Source organism: Fringilla coelebs (genome assembly GCF_963513975.1).
Source record: "Fringilla coelebs genome assembly, chromosome: 22".
NCBI classification, from domain to species: Eukaryota; Metazoa; Chordata; class Aves; order Passeriformes; family Fringillidae; genus Fringilla; species Fringilla coelebs.
In genome coordinates, this window is record NC_140048.1 from 9277661 (window position 1) to 9303233 (window position 25573).

General features: G+C 51.4%; 1 protein-coding gene across 4 annotated transcripts in view; it reads right to left on the bottom strand.

The window, feature by feature from the left end:
• Window positions 1-302: 302 nt before the first annotated feature.
• Window positions 303-25573, bottom strand: part of RERE (arginine-glutamic acid dipeptide repeats) — a 163139-nt gene continuing 137868 nt past the window's right edge. For 2 of the 4 annotated variants that reach the window (XM_084219998.1, XM_084220001.1), the window contains 11 exons: window positions 15080-15242; window positions 12955-13047; window positions 12022-12221; window positions 10854-11015; window positions 9579-9692; window positions 7557-8923; window positions 7106-7328; window positions 5955-6678; window positions 4261-4407; window positions 3922-4102; window positions 303-3140 (listed from right to left, as the gene is read on the bottom strand). In XM_084219998.1, coding sequence (XP_084076124.1) covers window positions 3107-3140; window positions 3922-4102; window positions 4261-4407; window positions 5955-6678; window positions 7106-7328; window positions 7557-8923; window positions 9579-9692; window positions 10854-11015; window positions 12022-12221; window positions 12955-13047; window positions 15080-15242 — 3408 coding nt within the window. In that variant the 3' untranslated portion in view covers window positions 303-3106. The remainder of the gene's footprint in view (window positions 3141-3921; window positions 4103-4260; window positions 4408-5954; window positions 6679-7105; window positions 7329-7556; window positions 8924-9578; window positions 9693-10853; window positions 11016-12021; window positions 12222-12954; window positions 13048-15079; window positions 15243-25573) is intronic. The other 2 variants (XM_084220000.1, XM_084219999.1) reach the window with 2 other exon arrangements.

Below are 25573 nucleotides of genomic sequence, written 5' to 3' on the forward strand. Positions count from 1 at the left end.
TTCTGTCAGGAAGAGCAATTCCCAAAAATGCAGCTGCTGGGGTACCCCCAGGGTACTGCACTGGGAACTGAGCAGCAGAGCAGCAATGGGACTCCAGGATGCAGAACTGCAACTGGACACAACGCTGTGCACTAAAAACCAAATTATCTCAAAGAGGGGAAAAAATAAAGCCAAGAGAAGACAGGTTTGAACCAGACAAGGTGGCCATGGCAGCACCCACATCATCCCAGGTGAGAGCAGCTCCTCTCCCACCAACAACAATCAAGAGACACATTTCACTTGCAGGCAAAACCTGGCTGCTGTAGTGTAGCTTGGTTTTATTTATGTCCACAAATATTTCAAAAAAATTACAAAATACTCAAATGGAGAGAACACAGAAGTCACGATTTCTGGGTTTCTACTCTGTTTACACTGTGTTATCCCATGGCAAACTACTCATATATACATTAAGCTTCAAGATATATATAAATGTAGCAGTCAGAATGTACACTCTGCTCGAACGGTGCAGTGAAACAAGCTCAACCATGACGACATAGAACAAGAGAGACGGTTCAAAAACACTAAAGCAAAATCTCAAAAGAAACTTTCGGAACAGAGGAAAAATAAGAGAGGTTTCTTGGAAGAAAATCAAAAGGTCTGGGTTGTTTTTTTTTAACAGGGCATCGAACACCGAGATGGCTTCAGAAGCCACTGCAGGTAAAGTTGTAGTTAATCACTGGGTAAAACTGAGAAATTTCAGTGCTTAATTGCTGAATGATGTGAACAAAAAAGCTCCCATAAAATTATTAGAATGCTCTTCTGGGAAAAAAAAAATAAAATCAATGAACAGCTTTAGAACAGACTGCAACTTCAGCTGAGAAATAAGGAATACAGAGAGGACCATTGGAGGGAATTAGCTTTTCCTTTTTCTGAAGAACTATGGCTAAAAAACAGCAAGGGAAGGGTCAGAAGAAATGGCTGAAGTGGCTGAACTCTCCCAAACTCCCCAATTCCACACAGTAAAACAAGAGGAGGGGAGAAATGGAACTGAAATGTGCCTGATGAGACCTTTAGAGCAAACAGAGGCACTCTGCTGAGCAGGCCCATCCTCCTGGCTGCTCAGCCACGAGCAGAAATACTCCTGCTCCACAAGGAAACCTTGCCAGCCCACCACTGCCCACGGCCAAGGACTTCACCTCCCTCCACTCTGGCCTGACCTCGTGGTTCCCCACGCCAGGAACACAACCTGTCCCTCCCAACACCTTCAGCAGCACTGAGAAATCTGCAGTGGGGCACAGCAAAAGGGGAATTCCAGCAGGAAAATCCTCTGCTCTCCCCTCTCCCCTTGCCTTGGTGGGCCTGGAACATTCTGGGCTGAGCAGCAGAGGTGGATGGGCACCGTGCCTGCAGCTGAGTAACTACAACTTCACCAGAGTGGCTCGGGACAGTCCCAGGACACAACCATCACACTGGACAGCTACAACAGCAGAGAGCACTGGTGAGTGGGGAGAGAGAACGGGGGGAGTTGTGCACCAGCAGGAAAAAACGAGCAGCAGGTTCAGATGTCCATTGGTCGCATCACCCTCTGCTCCAGCAAAGAAAAACCGGGGGGAAACTGGGGAATAAAACTTTATAAAGATCTGCCAGGTAAGCAGAGCTGTCTCCTTTAATGCTCACTGTGTGCTCCTCTCCTGTCCCCATGGTGGAGGGAGCTGCCCTGCAGGACCCTGGGGCTGGGAGGCAGTGTCACTGTCCCCGAGCACTCAGCTCCTCAGGGACGCGCCACTGGCGGCAGTTAAGCAGTTTCTGCTTATAAAAAAACCAAACTCAAACAAGTCAAAGAGAAAAACAGACTGGTCTTTGCAACACAACTTAATGAAAACCAAGTTGCCAAGTCCACTTTCCTTAAGAACTTATCCAACAGGAGGCCAGGAGAAGCACATCCCCCCCAGGTATGCACGTGCACACAAAACTGGGGCTGCACTGGCCTGAGCCACGGAACAGCTGCAAAAAGATTTTTACAACAGATTATTTCTCTGAACTTTCTGCCCAAAGTCTAAACCCAATGGAGCTAGGTTAAGTTTCAAATGTCACAGGAAAGAAGTGGTTTATGGCCACACAAAAATGAACCGTTGGAGGTGGCACCAAAAGGGCCAGCGGGGTCCAAGGGACATCTGAGCTGCTGAGAAACCCAACTCAACAAAATCAGCTGCAGAACAGAGAGATGGAACACCAACAAAAACCCCCAAACAACCAAACCAACCAAAAAAACCAAGAACAGAAACAGTCATTTGCAACATTATCCCTGCAAATCCCTTTAATGCTTATTGTTGATATCAAACCAAATGTCAAGCTTTTACCCATTTGAAATTATTGATACCCATCGTTCCCTTTAATTAAAGGGATAATTATATATATATATTTTATTAAAAAATCAACTCTGTATTCTGTCAATACCAGGTAGGAATTCACAATTTGTGATGTTACTGAAAATCAAGATAAATGTTTCTGGAGTTTGTTTTGTTTTGTTTCTCCCCTCTACCCAAAAAAAGTTATTTACAGACTTAAAAAGCCATGCTGCAGAACTGAGCTCTCTTTAAAATTATGAAGATTTCCTACAATGTATTAAAATAAAAGTAGATTTTTTTTTTATTATTATAGCACTTGGATTCAGAGCTTGTTATGTCACCTACTTGCAATCCTTGTTTTTTTTTTTAATTACCTATAGATGCATTGAGTGTCCCTTCACGCACAGTGACTCGTGTTGTGAACCTGATTCTAGCACCTACTGAAAACAAACTAGTAAGAAAAGAAAAAGAAAAAGAAAAAAAAAAAAAAACAAGATTGCAGGAAGTTCTCTGAATATTCCACACAGTCCTGTATTTCCAAGAGGCTTCTGAATACGTTTTCATGCAGGGAGACCCACACCAGTCTTGAGAAATCTTCTCTACAAATGAACACTATGCTGATAAGTCTCTACTTGTTGGGTGGTTGCTTCTGTTTTAAATATATAAAGAAATCTTTATAAGATATTCTTTTCCTTTTGTAGCTCTTCTCGTATGTAAAAATGTTCCACTCCTTCCCAAGGACTGGGGTTTCCATAGCCAGCTTACAAATAAATAATTTATTACAACTGTTTGTCGCCTTCTTTTTTCAGTCGACTGCAAGAGAAAGAAAACTCATTTTAACACGACAAAGGAGGTGTGAGACACAGGAGACTGCTCTGCCCTCCTGCCTCCCCTGCAGGGAGCAGGGCCTGCAGGTTTTGAACTCTGAGCACTGTCACAGACATATTTTATGAAAAAACCTTTCATCAGGATCTTTTCTCCTGAGAAACTTCAGCTTCTCCATGTTTTGCTGCTTTGGAATATGATCTGGAGAATTGTTTACCCAGCATGTGAATTGTTTTTACTTGATGACCAATGACAGCCAGCTGTGTCGAGGCTGTGAGCAGTCACAGGATTTTATTATCATTCCTTCCTTTCCTTTCAAGCCTTCTGATGAAATCCTTTTCTTCTATTCTTTTAGTATAATCTTAATCTATCATTTAATATAATATATATCATAAAATAATAAATCAGCCTTCTGAAACATGGAGTCAAGACTCTCATCTCTTCCCTTGCTGGGGCTGCCAACAGAGCAGCACCCTGGGCACTGCCCTGGCACAGGGAGCCCCAGTGACACGTGGGCACAGTGCCAGCTGTGCAGGTGGGACAGGCTGGGGATTCTGCAGCAGCAGACACTCAGCTGCTCTCAGGCTGTGCCAGAAATCCGGACCTCACTTCCCACCTGCCCCAACCAGGGCTGAGCACAGCTCCCACCCGTAACTGCGTCGGGGCTCAGCACACAGCCAGAGGGGCAGGAATTCCCAGGGAAAAAGGAGGAGGGTGGAGAAGCAGGATGGAACCCCCAGGTGCCCAGCAGCCCTCCTTGCAGCCTCACCTGTAGTAATCTTCCTGACTGGGTAGGTGCCCGCCGTGCATGTGGGGGTGCCCGTGCAGCCACTGCTGCTCCATGGCCAGTCTCTGCAGCTCCGCCGACTGCGCGTGCATGGCCTGCAGCTGGTGGGCCGCCGACATGGGAGGTGGGATGGCACCAGGCAGGTCCCGAGGGTAGGGGGTACCTGGGGGACAGGCACCACTGTCACACTCTGTCACACTGTCACCCAGGAGCCAGCACGCCCTCCCAAAGGCACAGCTCCACTCCCCCCCCGAGAATCCCCCCAGTGGCAGATGGCCCTGCAGATCACACCAACCCCAAAGCACCGTCACACGCTCTCACCAAAGACTGGATGCCGCAGCATTTCGTGCTCGTGAGGTGGCTGCCCTAGCAATGGGTTGGGGATGGTCCCAGGTGGGTAGGGAAAACGTGCCAGGTGGGGTCCAGCTGCTAAAGGATCCACCAGTGGATGGACAGGTCCTGTTGAGCCTGAGAGAGAAGGAGAGAAAGAGTTTCCACCAGGCAAAGGAACACGGAGCCAGAACAATTCCCTCAGCTGGTGCACAGCACAAACGTGGGGTCATTCTACCTCTGTTCATCCCCACTCCAAGGAGACACGGGGGTTTTAAAGCCTTGAGCACCAGTGCAGCCACCTGGAGCAAGAACCACCCAGGAGCCCCTCACTGTGCTGGAACCTGGCAGAGCACAAAGCCAAATTACTGCTCAAACACACAGAGAGCCTTGGCAGGGAATGGCCTTGGCTGTGTCTGCAGCAGCTCTCTCTGCACTGGGAGGGACAGTGTACAAGCCACGCTTTTGTTCAGAACAAGCACCTGGGGAGCATCCAGACTCACCTGCACAGAGGGGCTCAGTGACTGGCTCACCTGGCAGCAGAATCCTTGTACACACACGGCCTGTGTCAGATTTCCTCTGCTGTCAGGGGCTTTGCAATCCTGCCTGCACCTGAGCCCATCTGTGATTTCTGCAGTGAGCCTCAGCAGCTTCAGGAATGCTGATACCCAGCACTGGCATCTCCTACCTGCGACCCCCCAGCCCTCAAGAACCTCACACCACCCTGCAGCTTTCCTTGCTGTCCAACCTGGCTTCTGCAGCAGCACTCACATTCACACCAACTCCAGAAGTGGGCATCCCACACATTTAACGGACACTGCTCCAGGGCAAAGGATTCTACATCTGCTTGCACAAACACTGCACTGGTAACCAGACACCAGAAACTGCATTTTACTCTGACTCTCCCCTCCCCTCCCCTGGCAGCTGCAGCACCTGGTGCCTGGCTTGCCATGATCTCTCCAGTCTGTCACCAGAGAAAGTGCAAATTGCTGCTGAGTGCCTCATCTCCAGGACTCCAGACCTCTGGAGCAGTAACCACGTATCTTGCTTCAGCAGTGGGCAAGGCACAGATTCATTTCTGAGACTATTAATTATTACAACTGGAAGGTGCTGCTCCAGGACAGCAGTACTCAAAAAACACCAACCCACACCAAACCAGCAATCCTTTCCCAGTGAGAGTCTGAAGGAAGACCACCGTGGTGTTACCATCACCCTACAAAAAGTAACTGCATTTTAGTTACCACAACCTTCCACAGCACAGAACCACAACAAGGACATGATGACAGGGATTTTTCTGTTTGAGTTCCAGGGTCAGACTGCGCTCGTTCTGAGCTGTTTCCTAGGGAAGTGCCCAGCTCCCAGGGCATAGGGATTTTCCTATTTGAGTTCCAGGGCTCGTTCTGAGCTGCTCCCCAGGGCAGTGCCCAGCTCCTGGGGCACAGGGATTTTGCTGTCTGAGTCCCAGGGTCAGACTGGGCCCATCCTGAGCTGCTCCCCAGGGCAGTGCCCAGCTCCTGGGGCACAGGGATTTTGCTGTCTGAGTCCCAGGGTCAGACTGGGCCCATCCTGAGCTGCTCCCCAGGGCAGTGCCCAGCTCCTGGGGCACAGGATTTTCCTATTTGAGTTCCAGGGTCAGGCCCATCCTGAGCTGCTCCCCAGGGCAGTGCCCAGCTCCCGGGGCTCACCTTGGTGTAGGGGGTCCTGCTGGTGTAGGTGTAGATGCGAGTGTATGTGCGAGTGCTGGTGGTGGTGGGGGGTGACGTTGAACATCTGCAGCCGCGCCAGGGGGTCGTTGGTGAGCGAGGCCATGCGCTCGGCGTGGATGCGCTCGGCCGCCAGCCTGTCCGGGTAGCTCATCTCCGGCCGCAGCTGCGGCCCCGCCAGCGCCAGTCTCTCCCTCTCCAGCGGGTTCAGGCCCGGGTGGAAGGAGGCGAAGGGGTGAGGCCCCGCCGCGGGCGGGATGGTCAGCGCCCCGTGCCTGGCGAAATGCTCCATGGGGTTGGTGGCCGGGTGCAGCGCGTCCAGCTCCGGGGGCTTCACCTCGAAGCCGGGCTTCATCCTCTCGCGCAGCTCCCGCTCGCGGATCTCGCGCTCGCGGATCTCGCGCTCGCGCAGCTCCCGCTCCCGGATGCCGGGGTCCACGTTGTACAGGCCGGGCATGTGGTAGGCCAGCAGCGGGTCCGTGGGGTTCAGGGGCACGAAGAAGGGGTGGTTGCGGTTGGTCGGGGACATGACGTGGGGCCGCGCGTACTCGCTGAGCGTCCGCAGCGCCGGCGTGTCCGGCCCGATGTACGGGGGCACGGCCGCGATGGTGGTCGGCGGCGGCTCGAAGGAAGGCCTCATGTGGGCCGGCCCGCTGAGCTGCGACTCGCCGAGACGGCCCTCGTGCGAGGAGCTGGACACCTTCTGCTGCACAGAGGGGACAGAGGGGACAGAGCCTCAGGTCACACAGCCGGCTGGGAGCCACACACACACCCACTTCCCCTCCACCGCCAGCCCCTTCTCCAGGACAGGACACAAAGGCATTCACTGCGTCTGCACTGCGCTCTCCTGCTCAAGGTAAATGCCAACAATTGGCCTAGCTCTGCCCAGCCACTCTGGCCTCCCACAGAACCAGACCAGGGGCAGAAACTCTCCCTTTCCTCTAAGGAGAAGACAGGCAGGCAGGTCAGGAGGTGCTCAGAGCAGGCTGGACTTCAGTCCATACACACAGCTCCATGCTCAGAGACCCCTGCCAGAATTAAAGTGCCCCTGGGGATCTGCATCCTGCATCCATCCCCCAGGTCAGACCCAGCCATCAATTCCCTCCCCAGCTCCGAGCCAGAGCTGCACCTACCGCAGCTCTTTCCGCTTCTCTCTCACGCTCGCGCTCCCGCTCTCTTTCCTTCTCTTTCTCTTTTTCTCTTTCCCTCTCTTCCCTGGCTTTCTGCTCTGCTTCCCTTTTGGCCTTTTCGATGGCCTCTTCTCTCTTCTTGGCCAGTTTGGATCCTGCCAGAGGCATGAAGTACAGGTCTGCCCTGGAGCATGAATTGTAGCCACGGTCCAGGTGCTTATAGAACCTGAAAGGAACACAAGAGAGAAGAGCTCAGCCCTGGGAAAGGCGCAAGAGCGTGGGATTTGAGAACTGTATGTCCAAACTGAAAAATATCATTCTACACTTAGACCAAACACTACCACCAACACCACCCAGAAAGCCAGGATAAAATTACCTGTACTGTACTGGTTTTATACATACAGACAGTGGAGTATAAAGCAGGGAAAGCAGAGCACTGATGAAAGCTCCATACCTGGCTGACTGACTGGCGTGACTGGGGATGTCCACCACCGTGGGCTCTGGGGATGGGCTCCGGGGTGGAGGCGGAGGGCTCTCGGGCTCCTCAGCCTCATCGGGGACCTCCTCCTTGATCTGGATGGGTGGCAGCGTGCAGGCTGTCACCACGGGCACCGTCCCACTAGAAGCTGCTGACGTGGAGATGGGGGTCTGCAGAGGGATGCCAGGCACGGTGGGCGGCGTGGAGGTGGAGGGGCACGAAGGAGGCGTGATGGAAGGGGGGCCCCCGGGCACGAAGGAGTGCTGGGAGAAGGGGGGCTGCGAGGAAACCTGATGGAGTCCAGAGGGGGGGTGACTGGCAGGAGGGGGAAGGCTCTGGCTCTGGGTCAGAACGGGAGGCTGGGCTTGCGAGGACTGCAGAGGTTGGCTCTGAGGCATCAGCTGCAGGGGAGGAGGGTGCGCTGACGGAGGGTGGTGAGTGGACAGCGAGCTCAGGGGCTTCAGAGCGGGCGGCGGGGGCAAGTTGGAGTTCATGGAGAAGGGAGACGGCCCCGAGAGGTGGGGAGGGTGCTTGTGGGCCGGAGCAGTGGGGAGCTGCGGGATGGGGGTGGTGGGGGGAGGTTTGATGTGCGGCATGGCCATGGGGGCGGGCGGCAGCGGCTGCTCGCGCGGAGGCTGCGCCTGCTGCAGCGAGGCCGCGCCGGGCAGCACGGGCTGCGTCACCTGCAGCCCCGAGTGCGAGTGGGACGGGGCTTGCGTCTGGAGGGGCACCTGAGACTGAGCGGGCTGGGCGGGCAGGGAGAAGGGCTGGGCGGGCGCGGGGCCGTGCGGCAGCAGCGGCTGCGCCTGCAGCCCGTGCGGGGCGGGCTGGGGCTGGCCGTGCAGCGGGGGCTGCGCCGGCGCGGGCGCGGGCTGGCTCTGGGACACGCTCAGGGGCTGCAGCGGAGGGTGAGGCGACGGGATTCTCTGCGGGTGCAGCGTGGGGGCCTGCTGGATGTGCGAGTGGGGAGCCGGGGGCGCAGAGGGCTGGGGCTGGCCCGAGGGCTGGGACGCGGGCGGCGACGCCTGCGCGGGCGCCGGGGCGGCGCCGGACGCGGGCGGCGGCGCCGGCAGCGGGGCTGGCACCGGCGGGGTGGGAGCTGCAGCCTGGGCAGAGCCGCTCGGGGCCTGCAGCACCTGGGGCTGCGCCTGCAGCACTTGCTGCTGAGCCGAGGAGTCCGAGTCGCTCTCGTTGTCCTGGGGGCTGGGGATGCTGGGGGACGTGCTGCGGTTGTCCTGGTCGATGTCCTTGGGGTCGCTGCTCCCCTCGTCGTTGACGCTGCGGCTGTCGGAGCTCTCGCCCTCGCCCTCTCCCTCCGAGGGGGAGTTGGGCCTGCTGATCTCCTGTGGGGAGAGGCAGCAGTGAGCACTGAGCCAGGGAAAAGCACACCGGTACACCCCAGGTGTGCCACAGGACGGGGTCTGTCACACGGGCTGCGCAGACATAGGGGCAGGTACCCTTTGAACCTCACAGGGCCTAAACCAGCACAGGAACACAAACACCCAAGGGAAGTGCAAAAACAGCAGAACCAGGACCCCTCCACAGTGCCCAGGGACAACAGGAACAAACTGAAATACAGGAGGGGTCCTGCTGAACATAGCAAAACTCTTCTTCACTATGAGGGTGACCAGCAGTGGAAAAGATTTCTCTCGTGACAACTCCAGTGGTGGTCTTCTAACTTGTCAGAGAAGACAAAAACCCAAATTTAAATGGAAAAAGAATGGAGGAAAGCAGTGGAGAACAATCCAGTGTACTCCTATACAGCTGATATTTGTATTAAAACAAAGAAAAAACCCAACTTCTGGACTTCCCCCGTATCAGTCCACTGTTTTCAGCAGGAGGAACACATTATAACATTGGTCGCTTTCCAGCCACAGATTAAGTTACAATTTGCTGTGGCTTAAATTGATTTAATGTTTTTGGTTTGTTACCAGATTTGCACCCCCTCCCCACCTCCAACCATTCTCCTAAGAGGAAATACTCCTCTGTGGGACTCACTTGAGTTTTGGATTTTTTGGCATTGGACCTGTCCGGTTCTTCTGTGTCAGATGCTGCCTTTTCCCGCTGCCTCTTGGAATTCTTGAGAGGAGAAGATACCTCTTCTTTTATCTTCTGCCACAAAGGAAACAGAACACAACACTTACTAGTGGTGTAAATGCAAAAGTAAGTTAAGTGTACGCCAGTGCCACCCTCTTTAACACAAATTAAGGAGCAGCAGAACTCAGGAGTTGACATAGTATTCAAGAGCACTCCAATACACACCAAACTAGTAGGAAAAAGGCAAAGTGCATAAAGCATTCCTCATATGAAGGAATATTTTAAAGAGAGCTGGGCAGGACCAAGTCCATCAAGAACTCACAGGAGATCAACAGGCCCAGGTTACCCTTCCAACAGAGACAACACAGTTATTAACTGGTGCAAGACAGAGCCAGAATTTCTGCAGGAGACAGGATAAGCCTCCTTCTGCTACATGAAAGTCTTGCTCTACTCTTGATATTTTGAGAGGAATATTTTTAGATCCCCTCAAATACAGGGCCAACAGTGAATAGCTATTCTGAGATTACTACCTTCTCCTATGGCCTGGAAAAGCTCTGTGCACCACATAATTACCTAACTTCAAATTCTGCCAAGTTTTCAGTTTTATAATGTGAAAACTTCCTCCATCCTAATTTTGACTGGTTTTTTTGTGTAATATTTATTTTTAACTTGCTACTTCTCAATTCACACTGCTTAATGGTAAGCCTTCAGCCTCATGTGGCTTTGTTTCTTTAGAACTCTCTTGGAAAGGCACTCAATTCATTTGAACAGACTCAACTGTCAGCTTGCTCTGAACAATCAAGCAAATACACCTCCAGAAAACAGTAGCAGAAGCAGACTCAATTACTAAATGTTCATCCTCCTTTGTAAACAAAGATTAAGTACTGCTTACAAAAAATCCCCAAAACTGTCTACTTGTCTTAAATTCAGCATTTCTTATCTGCATTACTCCCCTGAACTTAATGCTTGCATTTGCATCCAGAGTGGAGGGATTACTTTACTGAGAGCAGTGAGGAGACGTGGGGCTACTGGAGAGGTTGGATCACTCCCACCCCTCCCTGGCCAGCTCCAGGCTGCCCCACGCTCTGCCTTATCCACACTCACAGGGGTTTTGGGGCACAGAGCGAATCCCCAGCCTCCTGTACCTGCCCGAGAGGCCTCAGGTGTGCAGCCCAAGGGAAGGGTCACCTGCCCGAGAGGCCTCTCCTGGCCGGGAGAGCCCAGGTGTGGGGTTACCTTGGTGGATTTCTTGACAGACTCGGCCTTGCTGTCGTTGCTGGAGGTGCTGGCGGCGCTGGGCGAGTTGCGGCCGCTGGAGCGCACGTCCTCGGCGATGGGCGAGGTGCGGCCATCGGGGCTGGCCGCCTGCTTCTTCCTGCCACTGCGTAGGGTCGACATCTGGGGACAACAGCCTGGGTCAGCCCAGCACTCAGAGAGCCCTCGGAGCGCTCTGCCCCGGCAGGGCCACGGGAGCACGGTCCTGGCACAGCCTGGCAGCAAAAAGCTGCAGCGTTTCGCTTTGCTCCTTCTTCCTCCAAAGCCCAACCGGACTCCAATGTAAAAGGAGCAAATCCTTAAGTATTAAGTGCTGATTATTTAATCAGCAGTGTCTGTTAGAAATGGCATTTAGGAAGATGTTCCAATACACAGCACACACACAAGGGTGCCTGAGGCAGGAGAGGACCCCCATGTTCCGTGACAAATACTCCATCTGCTGGCAGTCAAGGCCAAGGTCTAAACCCCAGTTCCAGCATGCTCCTGCTATGCAGTAAGGGATCAGGAGAGTACATTTTAATAATTAATGCTGTTTCCCTGCCATTCTGGCAGATTTTTGGAGGACTGACTACGAAAGCAAACACTCCCCAAGAGTGGAGCCTCACAAGGTATTTAGAATCAATGGTCACATCATCTTCTTCAGAAAGACGGAGAGGGAAGGGCAAGGAAAGAAATCTATCTGCTGCTTTCCGTCAGCTAAACCCAACGCCAAGATAAATCACCCAGAGCTGCTCCCAGGAAGGCTCCTAGTGCCCCAGCCGAGTCACAACCACAGAGGCAAAGCAGAGCTCTCTGTAGGGAAGAGGCTTTAACTCCAGTAACATAAGGAGACCACATGAACAGCATCTTATTTTTTTTAACTCTTCCCAAGGGCACACCTCTGACAGGATGCAGCTGGAAGGAGGACATGTACTACTAGCACAGGATCTGCAATGGTGACAGCCCACTGCCAATCATGACAGAGAAATAACACAGCCTGCAGGGACATTCCATCCCCTTTTCCAGAGACAGCTCAGCCTGAGCAAAGCTGCCCCGGCACACACAGGCAGCAGGAGCGGGCACAGCCCATGGCAAACCAGCCCAGGGCTCTGGCTCCTTTTAGCCCCGCACTGAAGAGGGTGACACGCACCGAGCCTCGACTGCGCCGTGTCCTCATGCTATGCTTCCCACTGAGGCCATCATCTTCCTCCTTCACAGGCTTGAACATAAAGGGAGGGGGGTCCACGGGCTTCTCGATGGGCGGCAGCTCCCCGTACTTCTTGAAGTGGATGCGACAGTCTGTGCACAGCAGAATGTTCTCCCGGCCCCCGTGGTGCCAGTCCTTGGAGGCTTGGGGCAGGGAAAGCAACAGCTCAGCACCTCACAGAGCACCCCAGCCCAGCACAAACACAGTAATTGTTACCCATAGAAAAGCAGCTTTTTTTAACTGAGTTGGACAAGTTTCTGGAAAAGTCTGTCCTGTCCCAGCGCACATCCCCAATATTCAATTTTTACCAACTATGGTTGCTTGCTTAAGAAACAACAGCTTTGAGGCACAGAGAGAAACCTTATCTGCTCTACCTGGGAGCTAAAAAGCAGCTGTTCTTCTTCAAAGCTGTGGTTTCTGCAAGAGAAGTGAGATCTGAACCTCTCATTTCCTTCCCCATTCTGGGGCTTCCACTTTCAGCTGCAAATGCCCCAGCATCAAGCAACCTTTGGGAACAGCCACAGGAAGGGGGCTGATGCACAGCAGATTTGGTGCAGCACCAGGAAGTTTTGTGTGTGACAGCCACAGCCCAACACTGACTCATTATGTCACAAATTGATTACCTAGATTATGGATTATGCAGATTTATTCCTGTCTAAATGTCTACCTCAGGCTTCTCCTTTGTCACCGCAGTATTAATTTGCAATGGCAAAGCCTGATTAACTCTGTTAGGAACGCTGCATATTTTAGCTGATTCACCCCACACCGCTGTGAACAGCTGTACCAGCTCAGGAGCTGCTCCTGCTGGCTGAGGCCAGCCCCAGGCAGCAGCAGAGGGGAGCCCCAGCAGGGACTGGGAGGGGCACTGGCACATACTGGTGGTGAAGCAGTGGCGGCAGGCGTAGCCCTTCAGCTCCTGCTCGCTGTCCTCGCTGTCAAAGTCATCTTCACTGGCCGAGCTCAGGTCCACTGAGGGTGGGAGAAAGAGGAAAATGGAAAATAAACACTCAGCAGGATTTTCTACTTCCTCCTACTTGGCTAAAATAAGCATTAAGCAGAATAGATGGTGACTCCCCATGCCCACCCTGCCCTGCATGGCCATTATTTCTGATTTTTCAAACTGAGCAAACCCAGACCTCATCATGCTGCAGGTTAAAGAGGATTCCAGGAATGTGCCAAGGGATACAACTCCTGGAACCTCTGATTCAGCATGTGCTACGTTTCCAGGTAAGCTGTCATTCAAATCCCATCCATGGGGAGTTCAAGAGGCTGTGTTCCAAACCCACAATTTTGAAGAGAAAAGGGATTTATCTCTATCATCTGGTCAAATTTAAACTGAAATATTCTGTATTTAAAACCTACAAGATTCCATGAACAGGTCCTGTAGTGGCTTTTCTGGTTTTTATTTTGTTACCCAGCAGTAGAGGTGTTGTGGGTGGAGAAATCAATGCTTACATACAATGGACCTGTTTGAAAAACACGTTGAGATCCTTTTGGATGAGAGGCACTAAAGGATAACTAACACCAGCTTTCCTGTCCTTACTCCAGGACTCAAAGTTTTAACCTGTGGCACACTCACACTGCAAAAATGTCATGTTTTGAAGAAGAAGAGGATATGCAAAGGGTCCCTTTCCTTTGTGGCAAATTAGCTGATTACACATCTATGAGCTCAAAAGCAGCATCTAAACCACTGAAAATATGCAGACATCACAAAAACTGTATCTTACCTTCTAAACAACTGAGGAGTAAATATTTCCCTTTTGAGAGCACTGCATTTTTCTAGTCCCACTACTATAAATTCACAATATAACAGGGCTATAATTTGGCACAAGCAGGAAGCCCTCAGGCCTCTTCTGTTCAAATCCTTAATTAGAAGAGAAGTCCTTGATACAGGAACAGTATTTTTCTAAAGGCTCCAAGAGGATGTTTTGTACATGCAGGTTACAGTTTATGGATTAAAGCTTACAGATTCTCCAGTACTTGCCATCAGCATTTGTCAGCAACTCGTTACCCTTCAAATTAACACAGGGTTACATTTAATTGCTACCACTGCCCTGATTCCTACATTAATACTTGCAGGTGTTCAAACCCTGACTGCAGAGCTGACCCCAGGCTAGCACTTGCTTTCTTTTGCTAAATGAATTCTGATTCTCATCCTGCAGTCAGATCCGTAAGGATGGGCCCTCCCAGCCACAAGCTCTCACATGCTGAGTATGTGGGATTGAGCTGTGGAGTCCAGATCCTCACTCCTTGTGCACACAGAGACCAGCAGTAAATCCCACCAGTTCAGCAGGGAAAAGCTCCCAGCCCTTTCCTGCTCCCTCCCTACCCTGGATAGAATTCTGTGTCCAGCTGCTCCCCACATCCTCCTCCTGCCCACATTCATTTTTACAGCTGCCAATCTGCCTTCCACAGCCCCTTTTCTCCATGTGGGTTTAGAAGATTTAACCCTCCCAGGGTAACAAACCTTTCCCATATGGACAAAGGTTTCTGTCCCTGCAGGGACCCTGTGCAAGGCAGCGGGCACTGCTCTGGGGAACTGCTCTTGGCTTGGACACTGCTCCTCCAAGACTGCTTAAGGCAGTGCTGGCTGCAGCACAGCCTGAGCTCCAGCAGAGGGGAGGGGTCACCCAGAAGGATGGAAGGGACTTCCTTCCAAAGGCAGGGAGCACTTCCTTCCTTCCCTCCTTCCTCCTGTGCTTCCAATCCCCATTACTGTAACAAGCCTCTGGAGAAAATACAACACAACACCAAGAAAAAGAGTAGGGAAACCCAATCCCAGGGCAGCATTTCCATCCTCAGAGGATGCTTTTATGTTTAAGGCCTGCACAAATCACTGGCTGATCACAGCCACCTTCCCCACTGCAGCAGCGAGGCGCAGGAGCAGAGAGGGCGGCCGCCCCCGCTCCATTTCCCCGCTGTCCCCGAAGGTGTGGCACCATTCCCGGGCTGCTGCCCCCTGCCCTGCCCAGAGCAAGTGCCCAGCTGGGGCTGCACTCACAGAACTCGCTGGAGGGGGGTCTGGAGGGGGTGTTGACCGGGGTGGAGGCCGTGCGCGTTTTGATCCTGCGGAACACGGCCTGGCGCCGGTGCCGCCGGTGCGCGCGCGAGCTCGCCGCCTCGGGGGTCTTCTTCCAGTAGTAGTAGAAGGTGATCAGCTCCCCCTGCAAGCACACAAGAGCACACAGCACGGGGTCAGAGGGACCTGCACACCTGCCTGCCAGCTCCCCGCCTCCCCTGGCTCGCTGGGGGCGCGCAGGGATTGCTCCAGGAAGAATCGCGATGGATTTCAGCCAGAAAAAAAGAACTGTTCGGGTTAGACACACAAAAAACCCTCATTATTTTTTGCCTACTTTTGCAGAGGAGGAAAATAAGGAAATAAATGCTTTTTCACTCCTCCCCTAGGAAAGGAAAGAGGCTGGGAAGCACCAGGAGCCAGCCTGGATGCTTCAGAAGAGGGTGCCCTAGTGTCACTGTCAGCATCCCCCGGCACCTGCTCTGACAGCCACCCCAAACCTGCCCCAGCTCCTGCTGCCCACAGAGAGAACAAGGCTCAGCCCAAACACACTCTGCCATTTTGTCAGCCATTGTTCAACATTCCTGTGTAAGGAGCTGGAAGTTTGAGTACAAACATGTTCAACAACGAGTCTATAACCGTAACACAACCCCACCACACTAAATCGTGTTTTAATTTGAATATATATACCCACATCTAAATTAATTAAGCAGTTAAAAGAGCACACCTAGAGAAATGAGTGATAATTTCACAGCATAATGAATCTGGCTTACATTCAGGAAGTGCAGCAGCTGCCATTCAAACCTGCGGACGCAAGGCTGAACCAAAGAACAGCATGTGGTTTTAATCTCTTTTCTCTTACTTTGAAACCCCATCATTTCCTGGCGACTTGTCTGCCTCTAAGGTAAAAGGTGTTGTTGCTTTCAAGTTGCAAGAGAAAAACGGAGAAGTTCTAACCAGCCCCTTGGAAAAAATCAACATCAGAACAAACATACCTGAATTGCCCACAAAAAGGGCTTCTTTGAACTGTGTTTTATTTGATCAAATAACCTCGGCCTGCTGCCTCCGTGGGGAAATCCTGCAGCCCCTGCTCCGGGCAGAGCAGGAGTTAACTCCAATAACGACCCTGCCTGAATCCAAACCCTCCCCCGGGCCCCAAACAAGCAATTACAGCCACAACCAATACCTGCACCGCTGAAACACTCCAAAGACAAAGGGAGGATGTTGTTCTAGACATTAACTGCTGACATTTAAGACACTTAAGAATTTTACCAGTGCCTAATTTAAAAATAGAAACCCCAGAAGAAAGAACACGACCGCATTCTGGCAACAGCAGAACAGATCATTTTTAATCGGTGCTGCCACAGACTGGGATGATGCTGCTGATCCCACCATGGAACTGTGTTTGTGTATCGTATGTTAAAATAACAAATATTCACAGTGATGGCTGGGGAGGAGGAGCAAGTGGGCAAAACGTTACCTACAATTCTTGATCCTGAAGGACTACAGCCCTACTAAAGATATTAGAAATGTGTCTCCTGCAGAGGATCTGAATTCAGCTGCCTGGCAATGAGCTCATGGCACGCTGGGCAGAGCAGCAGTTCTGAGCCCAGCACCCTGCTCTGCTCCTGCCTGCTCCCTGCACGTGTTTGCTTTAGAAATGCCATTTCCCTGAGCCCGGTAAGTGGGCTCAAAGTCCACCCAGGCCAGCTGTTTGTCCACTTGGGGCTGTGCTGTGCCAGGAGCCAGGCTGGGCTCTGCAGGGAGGCTTTTGCAACGCTCTGCACAGCCTGCAAGTATTGCAAATGAAACCGGCCGTTTTTTACCTATAAATTCATTTGTACCAAATCTGAGGTGTCAGCACCAAGGAGCAGGTCAGTAAATCCCATGTCTTTATGTCAGTGAATTAATGTGTCCTCTGACACACGGCAACAGCAGAGTAGGAACCAATCTGTTCTCCTCCCATCATAAAATAGGGAATGGGAACCTATTAGAGCTCCATTTACACATTGCAAAGCCATCAGGTCCCGAGGGAAGTTTAACAACTTATACATGCAGATCATAAAGCAAACTTTAAAAAAGAAACTGTGGATATTTATAGAAAATGCCAGCCTCATGACCATAACGCTTTTTCCCCCTGAGACTGGCTCAGAAGTGCAGTCACAACTGCACAGGGATAAAGATGAAGTCAAAGTCCATTTATTCAACAGCCAGATTTACCCCAGCTAGAATGCACAGATGAAAGGACTAAAGAATGCTCTGTACTGCCAGTTCCTGGTCAGACTGCACAGTGCAGCACTCAGGGAAGGGCTCAGGAGAAAGAGGGCAGTCGGGGGGGAGCACACACAGAAGGGCACCTCACACAGGTACCCACTGAAAGAATTCCCTGCCGGACCCCCTCCGCCCCTGGCTGCCCAGGATGCCACTGTGTGCCCGAGGGATTAATGCTGGGGGTTCAGCCTGGCAGCATCACCCCATCCTGCCCCTGCACGGGTGGCACAGGCAGGAGCACAAAGGGCTGAGTCAGGCAAGCTCTGGTTCCCCAAACAGGGAGCAAAAACAGCTTCCAGCCTCACTGCGAGAAGTCAAATGAGCTTTAATCAAACATGCACAGTGCGTGCTGCTGAAAGCCAGGGCACATAAATTCAGGAACAAAAGCTGCTGCAGAAATCAATAGCCTCCTGAAACATTAACACAGGCCAGCATTGATCAAAGGCCCCGGGACAAAAGGCTGCCTTGCAAATTAGCTGCTGGTTTTGCTTGCAAGCAAACACAGAGGCATGAACGCTGTGACATGAATGGCCTGTAATGATCGTTTTGTTCCCGGTGATCTCACCTCGGCTCACCACAAGGTCTCGAAGTCAGCACATCCCACATCCCCGAGCCGTGCCAGCCCGGGCAGCTGCTCCAAAGCTCTTTCTGTGGCTCCCCGGCCATCAGCAGGGCCAGCCTGCAAACACAGTGTCCTTGTCCTGCGGCTGCTCCGGGCAGGCTGGCCATGGCTGCAGCACACAGCAAGGGCAGGGCAGAGCAGCCCGAGCCAGCCCTGTGTCACCCCGGCTCAGGGGGCAGTGCCACCCCTCTAACGAGCTGTAATTTATTCCTTAATTCGGCAGGGTGGCACCTCTAGGGTGACTCTATGTGCCCCATCCAGGGAAGATGCTGTTAATGCCCGCCCGAGCCAACTCCAAGGTGCAGCTCTCTCTTTTCCAGCGCTGTGGGGAGAAGATCCCTTCCCCCTCCAGGATTCAGGGCTCCCCTCCTGGTCACTGCAGCCTCACCTTCCCTCCATACACCAGCACCTCTTCTTTCCTGCACACACAGCTCCGTGTTTCCACCTTAACATCTGATGAACTGTCCCCAACACACAGAAAGCACAATGAGAAGCATTATTCTGGCCTTTAACTCCCTGACAACACCTACATTCCCAAGTTTCACAAGGCAGAGGGGATTATGTTCCTCACTAAAAACACCAGTTCAGCTTTCACCAGCTCTGAAATGCACGCCCAGCTCACACTCCTGTCTCCTGCCTCCTCCTGCCAAGGCCATCTCACCCCACCTCGGAGGTGCATATAAAAAAGTCACACTTCATCTCCTTTCAGCTGTGTTCTGTGCATTATTTCTGCAGAGGAAGATGTGGCTCAGATCCCTCCTGCAGGAGCTCACAGCAGGGAGGTTCTCTGCGGTTCTGAGCTGACACCTGGAGTGCTCCCAGCCCTCACCAGCTCCAGCAGGGACTGTCCTTGCCAGGGGCCACCTCTCCCCTGCCTGTCCCACTCCTGTCACTCTCACCTGGGTGTTCTGCCAGCTCCATCCTTCCCCCAGCACATCCCCCCACCAGAGCAGCCCCTCCAGCTCAGCAAGCCCTGGTTTTCCATCTCTGATCAGGTTTCCAATGTAAACCCCACAGCTGTGCCCGTGCTCAGTCCTGCCTGGCACACACAGGGTTAGGGCTGGGTGAGCATCCCTGGGCAGGAGGGCTCTGACAGCTCCTGTGCAAGCCAATCACACACACAGCAACTTCCCTCCCAGTACCTGCTCGGGTATAACACAGTGAGCAAACACAATAATTGCTGTTTAATTTCCCCAGAGCCGAGCTCTGACAGGGGGGGAAAAAAATCATGGGGGAGGGGAATAGCTGTGCAGTAATGAAAGAGAAAAGGTAAATGAGAGCACTCCTCAATGGCTCAAACAGCCATGGCAGAGCAGAGGGAACAGATTGTCCAGCTGTGCCCTTAATGAATTCACAATCTTTCTGGAATGCTTCAAGATTTTATTAAGTCAACTCAATTTAGCTAATACTCTTGTAAAGTCCTGCAGTAAAAACAGTCTGCAGTGCTTCCCTTGGATGCCCTGGCACAGGCTGTTCCCAGCACCTGCTCCAGGGCAGGAGCAGAACACAGGTTTGGATCATGGCAGTGATCAGTGGAACACCCTGAGCCTGAGCAGGGTCACAGAATAACCCAGGACATTGCCCTGCACTGCCAGGAGACAAAACTGCAAACATCCATCCCTTCCATGCTGCAGGGCAGGGGGAACCAGCACCCAAACAGGCCTAGGTGGCACCTGGGGACAGGGTGCAGTGCTGACCATGGCAGGGCTGATCCTGGAGGGCTTTTCCAGCCTCAGTGACTCTGTGGCTGCTTCTTCTCCTGAATCCATACCCAGAGAGAGAAAAGGTGGAACTCCTGAGCAAGCTGAAGGGCTGCAAGCTGCAGCAGGGCCGAGAGGAGCAGCTGGGAGAGCCCCAGGAGCTGCACATGGCCATTTCTGCAGCGTGAGGCTCAGCTCCATGCCTCTGCCAGCCATGACAAATAGCTTTGCACATGCTCTAATTAAGCAGTAAGTCTCAGCAGCTTGTTCAGTAGCACTGATTAATGTCCACCTTGGGTGCACAGGAATCCTGCATATTCCAACACGTTACTGAGGTTTTAAGAGAGGCTTTTAAAAACCAAGCAAGATTTTACTTAACACTACAAAAAAACCCATTAAAAATCGTGGGATGCTCTCTAAGGACTCCCTCCCCTGCAGGTCTGGGCTCTCTGGCAGGTTTCAGAAGCACCAGTACAGCCATTTCACCTTGCAGCTCCTCTGGCCATTTGCTATCTCCTGGAAGGCAGCACAGCCCTGGCTCTGGGGCCCTGCCAGGAGCTGCACCCCAGTTCTGGGAGGCTGGCTGCCCCCACTGCTCCCCTGCCCTGCACACAGCAAGGCAGAGCTCCCTGCAGTCATTCTTTTATTTGAGCCTCCTGGCAAACAGGCCGAGCAAGTGGCATTCCAAAGAGGAGACAGGTGTGTGACAAACCCAGGCTGACTCCTTGGGTTCTCTGCTGTCAATTTACTCCCAACACAGGAACAGCCACAGAATTTGCTGGGAACCCAGCCGAGGCTCCATCTGCATCTTCTGGATTTCATTTTGTTGTGGAAAAAACCTGCAGTCAGACAGAGCTTTATGCTTTCTAATTGTTTCTGCTCCCTGCTCAGCCCTCACTCACCAGGGGAAGAGGGAGCTCCTCTCTCCTCCAGAGGAGGGTTCTGTCTCAAGGGCTGCCACAGCTCCTGAGAGAGCTGGGGCACTCCTGGGACTGCTAACATAAGTTTGGAACCTGAAGATTTCACTCCCAAGTTCCTCAAGCAGTGAAGAGACTAGAATAATTTCACTGTGCACGTCACCTGAACACACAGGTGACACTTCTGTAACTGCCCCAGGAGGATGTGTTTACCCCTCTGAGCTCCTCCTAGTTCTCCCACAAAATGGGTGAGTGATGGAATCACTGTCAGAGGAGAGAGCCAGTGCAGGGGCTGCAGAGGCAGGGGAAAAAGGAAAGGAGAACATGAGCTGGATGTAAATAACCTCTCCTCCAAAGCAGCACAGCAACACTCCAGCACCGTCCAGCATCTTCACGTGGTGACAAAGTCCATGAAGTTTTACAAATGAAGTCCCAGCACATCCTTTTGAAGTTTGATGGTGTGGGGAAACAAAGACAGAAGATTTATAAATTGAGATCAATCCTGAGTGGAAGGACAATTGTGCTGACTAACCTCCAGCTCTGTGAGCACTGACAGCCCCTGAAGCTCCTGCAGAATTCCAGCCCAGGCCTGGACAGGCTTCCCCACCCCTGGAAAGCACAGGGCTGGCTCAGTGCTCAACACTCCCCTTCCCTGTGCCCTCAGCACGAGCTGCTCTTTCTGAATCCCTGCTCCACTCCTGCCCGCGTGGCTTTAGCAAACCACAGAGAAATCTGAATTATCCCCCAAAAAACCCCACTAACTTCTGTGTGTGCCACATCCAACGCCATCTCCATGCAGTTCATTTGTTCATCTCTTCCAGTGTTTGTAATTAAGGCTGCACAAACTGGCAGCAAATAAGATAATTAACATTTTATGGAACTTACCCTGGCTATGCAAACAACTCTTTTTTCCCTCCATTTTTAGGGATTTAAGTACCAGCTTTAGCAGCTCTGCCAAACAAATGCAGAGCACACTGGGGCATTGTTTTAAGGCTGAGCCCCAGTTAAAAGCTGCCACCCCTCTCTGCATCAGGCCAGAATGGAAAGAAAGCTTTTGTAATTAAGGCTTCTTCCTCCAGAGACTCCTCTTTGTTAATCAGCAGAGTTCCCAATCCCCACAGGAACTCACACACTGTTGGCTGCATCCATTATTAATTATTAGAGCCTGTCTTTAGCAGTGGTGGCTCCCAGGCCTGTGCAGCAGTGCCAGGGTCACCAGGAACATCCCAGGGGCACCCCTGGGGCTGGAGCCACCACGGGGTTATCAGAACAGGGACAGCTCAGGACCTCAGCTGTATACACATCTGTTATTTTCTACTGTATTTATTGTTTATTATAAATACATATTTATATATTTTATATGAATAATATGCCTATATAGAAACAATATAATAATATATAAGAATATATTATAGATTATTATATAGAATGATAGTTATAAAGTTATTTTTGTTTTGTATTTTGTATATATATTTTATTTTTATTATTTTATATATATATATATATTTACACATACAACTTTTGTATATATATGACATATATTTAAATATTTATTTATTATTTTTTGTATTTATTTTCTACTCAGCTTTCCCTTTGCAACTTGCATTATCATTATTCCTGGGGTCAGAAATCCTGCTTTTCTCCACTTTTATCTGCAATAATGTAACTTTACCTCTGGTGCTGCACACATCTCTCAGCTCCTGCCCAATTCTGCAGCACTGCTGGGATGTTCTCAGCCAGGGAGAAGAGGGCCAGGGAATGAGGAGCAGAGCTGAAATGCCTCTGAAAGGTGGCCCCAGGGGCTGCTTTCCTGGGCCAGCAGCGCTTCTGCTCCATCCCTCAGCCCCCATCAAGTCGGGGTGCAGAGCTGGCCCAGGCAGCCTCTCCCTGCCAGCCCCTGCTCAGGGCAGGCTCTCCAGGTCTGAAGGGAGAGTGGGATAAATACCCACATAAATTGATGCCAGTCATTGAGGAAAGCTCTCAGGGCACTGTCTGCGCTGGATTGTGTCTCTCCCACTCCACTTCCACCTCCCCAGCAATACTGAGAATGACAATGAGATTTAGCAGCACAACAGCCAGAACAGGATCTGCTCGATGGAGGTGCCAATTATCCCTTTAACTGCACTCTCTCTTTGCACCAGCTCCATAATTAAGGTTCTTGATTGGGTATTGCTGGAGTTCACTGAGGAACAAGCCCCATTCCCTGCTGCTGGCCACCCTTCCAGAGCCCAGGACACATGCCATTTTCACTGCCAAGCCAAGGGAGCCTGGTTCCCGGGGGGCTGTGTCAGTGAGAAGCCAGCCATGAAGCCATAAAGCACTTCCAACCACCACGCTCCATCCTGTAAACATTTTTCTATTTATCTGCCCTTCATTACATGCACAATCTTATTATCTCTGCACATCCTCAAAGCGACAGCCGTCAGGGTCACCCTATAAAATATACATGGGAATGCTCCAGCTAATGACTGGAGCGGGCAGGGAAATGAAGGATGGGAGGAGTGGGGAACCGCAGGATGCTTGAAAGGGATCATCAGTTATATCTGTGCATTTCCTGAGGTGATAATTGAATGACAGTGGCTGGGAGGAAAATCCATTTTTGAGCCTCGGAAAGGGCTGTTAAGAAAGAGCCGGTTTTGTGCTGGCAGCATGTAATGGCTGCCAGGAAATGGGAACAGCTCCTCAGCCACAGCAGCTCCTCTGCTCCATGGCTTTTACACAACCACATCCAGCACCACCAGCTACTCAAGCCAATAAAAAAATATCGACAGATTTTGGTCATCTCAGCTGCCACCCAGACTGCCTGTTGTTGTGGTTTGCATGTCAGCTTTAATTAATTTAAGTGAAAGGCCAATTTGTGTATGTGCATGAGAAAGGGACACTGAGCACAAGGACAGAGCATTGTCTACTTTCATAATTCCTGTTCAAACAAAGTATTAAAAATTTAATTCTGCTATTCAGCAGGGAACTTAATCCCCCTGCATCTCAGGAAGGTGTACAGATGCTGATTTGTTTCCCAACAACTGCAATGAGGCTTGTAACGATTAAGAAAGTTTTACTACTTCAAAAATATTCTCAGTATTTCCTCGTGTCAGTTTTACAAATAGAATCAAACTATAATCACCAAAACCTGAGCTTTTTTTTTGCTGCTAGGTGAGTACTTCACAGCAATAATTCCAGTTGGTATTTGAACCAACCCCTAGCCAGAAGTGTCACTTGGGATCAATACTGTCACCAGTGCAGCCTGGCTGGGGTGACAGAGCCTGCAGGGCTGAGGGCAAACACTGACTGCAGCTCATCCCCCTGGGCTCCTCTCACTGCAGCACTGGGGAGGGACAATAAAACAGCCCCACATCCCCAGCCCACAGCCACAGCAGCATCCCCAGCTCAGGGAATCCCCCAGATGAGGTGGATGACATCCTGCTGATGTGAGGAGAGGATTCCCAGGGGTGATTCCCCTTGGCAGAGCACACTCCCGGCCCTGCTCCTCACCTGAGCAGCCTCTGGCACTGAGCACAGCAGCTCCCAGTTACCTGCCAAGCCCCAGTTCAAGTCACCCACTGGTCCCTGTGTGGGCAAATGTTCCAGTCCCCAGGCTGCTGCAGCCTCTGGAACTGCCCCATGAAATCCTGCAGCACTGCCCACTGCTCACTGGAGCTGCTGCTTCTGCTTGCTGCCTGGTAGGAAGCTGTCTCCTGGCCTCCCCAGGTGAAGCTACAATCCAGTATATCGGCAGGTTTTGTATTACCAGGTGCTGGACACTGAGAAGATAACATACCACAAAACCAAGGAAACAAACCCACTGACATAAAAAATACAGAATCTGAAATTTTGATCCCATTTTCCACTGGGCGAGGAGAGCTGAGAGGTGAGTTAGAATCAGCCACTTGTTTCTCAAACGTCCCATTCTGGAAGTGCTTTTATTTAAATACAGAAATCAGAACTGAAGGTCCTGAGACACCCCCCAGCAGTGCAGCTGTGCCAGCAGCAGCACTGCCTGAACCCCTGATGTGTCTGAGCGCTGACCTGCATTCCACACTTGCAGGCACCAGATGTTTCAGGTTTTCCAAACACATCTGTGCTGAATCACACAAAGCCTGGCCTGTCAAACGTGCACACTCCCCTCCCTGACACAGCTTCCTCCTCTCCCAGCTCCTGACCCGTGGGGGAGCTGCTGGGGTTTAAGGCTTTATTCCAAATCCAGCAGCAATCAGAGAGTACTGATCATTACATACAGGAGAGAAACTCTGTGAAATTATCCCCACTGCTAATGAGGAATGGGAAGATTCAGTCTTCTGGAAACAACAATTTTGGAAGTCCCCACACCTGATTATTTCACAACATAAACCATCAACCCGTCAGATTCCATGCTGAAGACAGACACAATGTGACCTCCTAATAACAATCTCTAGCACAGGATGTCCAACATCTGAACAGGCCAGATGGAGGAAGAATCCCATCCACTTTACACCTGGAAAGCATCAAGTGAGCTCAGAGAAACCAGCAGTTTATCACTGCAAACCCACCATGGCACAGAGGGAGAGGGAGGATGGCTCCTGCCCTGAGTTATGGACACAGCCAACACAACTCTCAGCACAGTCCTTGTCATTAAACCCTGATTTTAAACAGACTGTTCTCTCAGATCTGCTCCCTGAACAGCTGTTTTCCTTTTACTGCTCTCCAAGAACAGCTCCCCACTCCAGTAGATTTTCTAGATTAAGAGTGGAAGGTTGAGGGGTATTTCAGTGTTTTCCTGTTTATCAGAGCAATGTAAGAAAAGAAGAATATTGAAGCAGGACATCAAGCAACCCCCCACCCCCAAACCACAAAGAACTGCCACGTAAGCTGCTTATCCCTCAGTTATTGTTGCTTCCCTCCAGTCTCAAATTCTTTCTGTCAGGAAAAATCCTTAGCAAGCAAAATGCAACTAGAAGACAAAGCTAAGAGTTGTAAAGCAGCATTTGGAAGA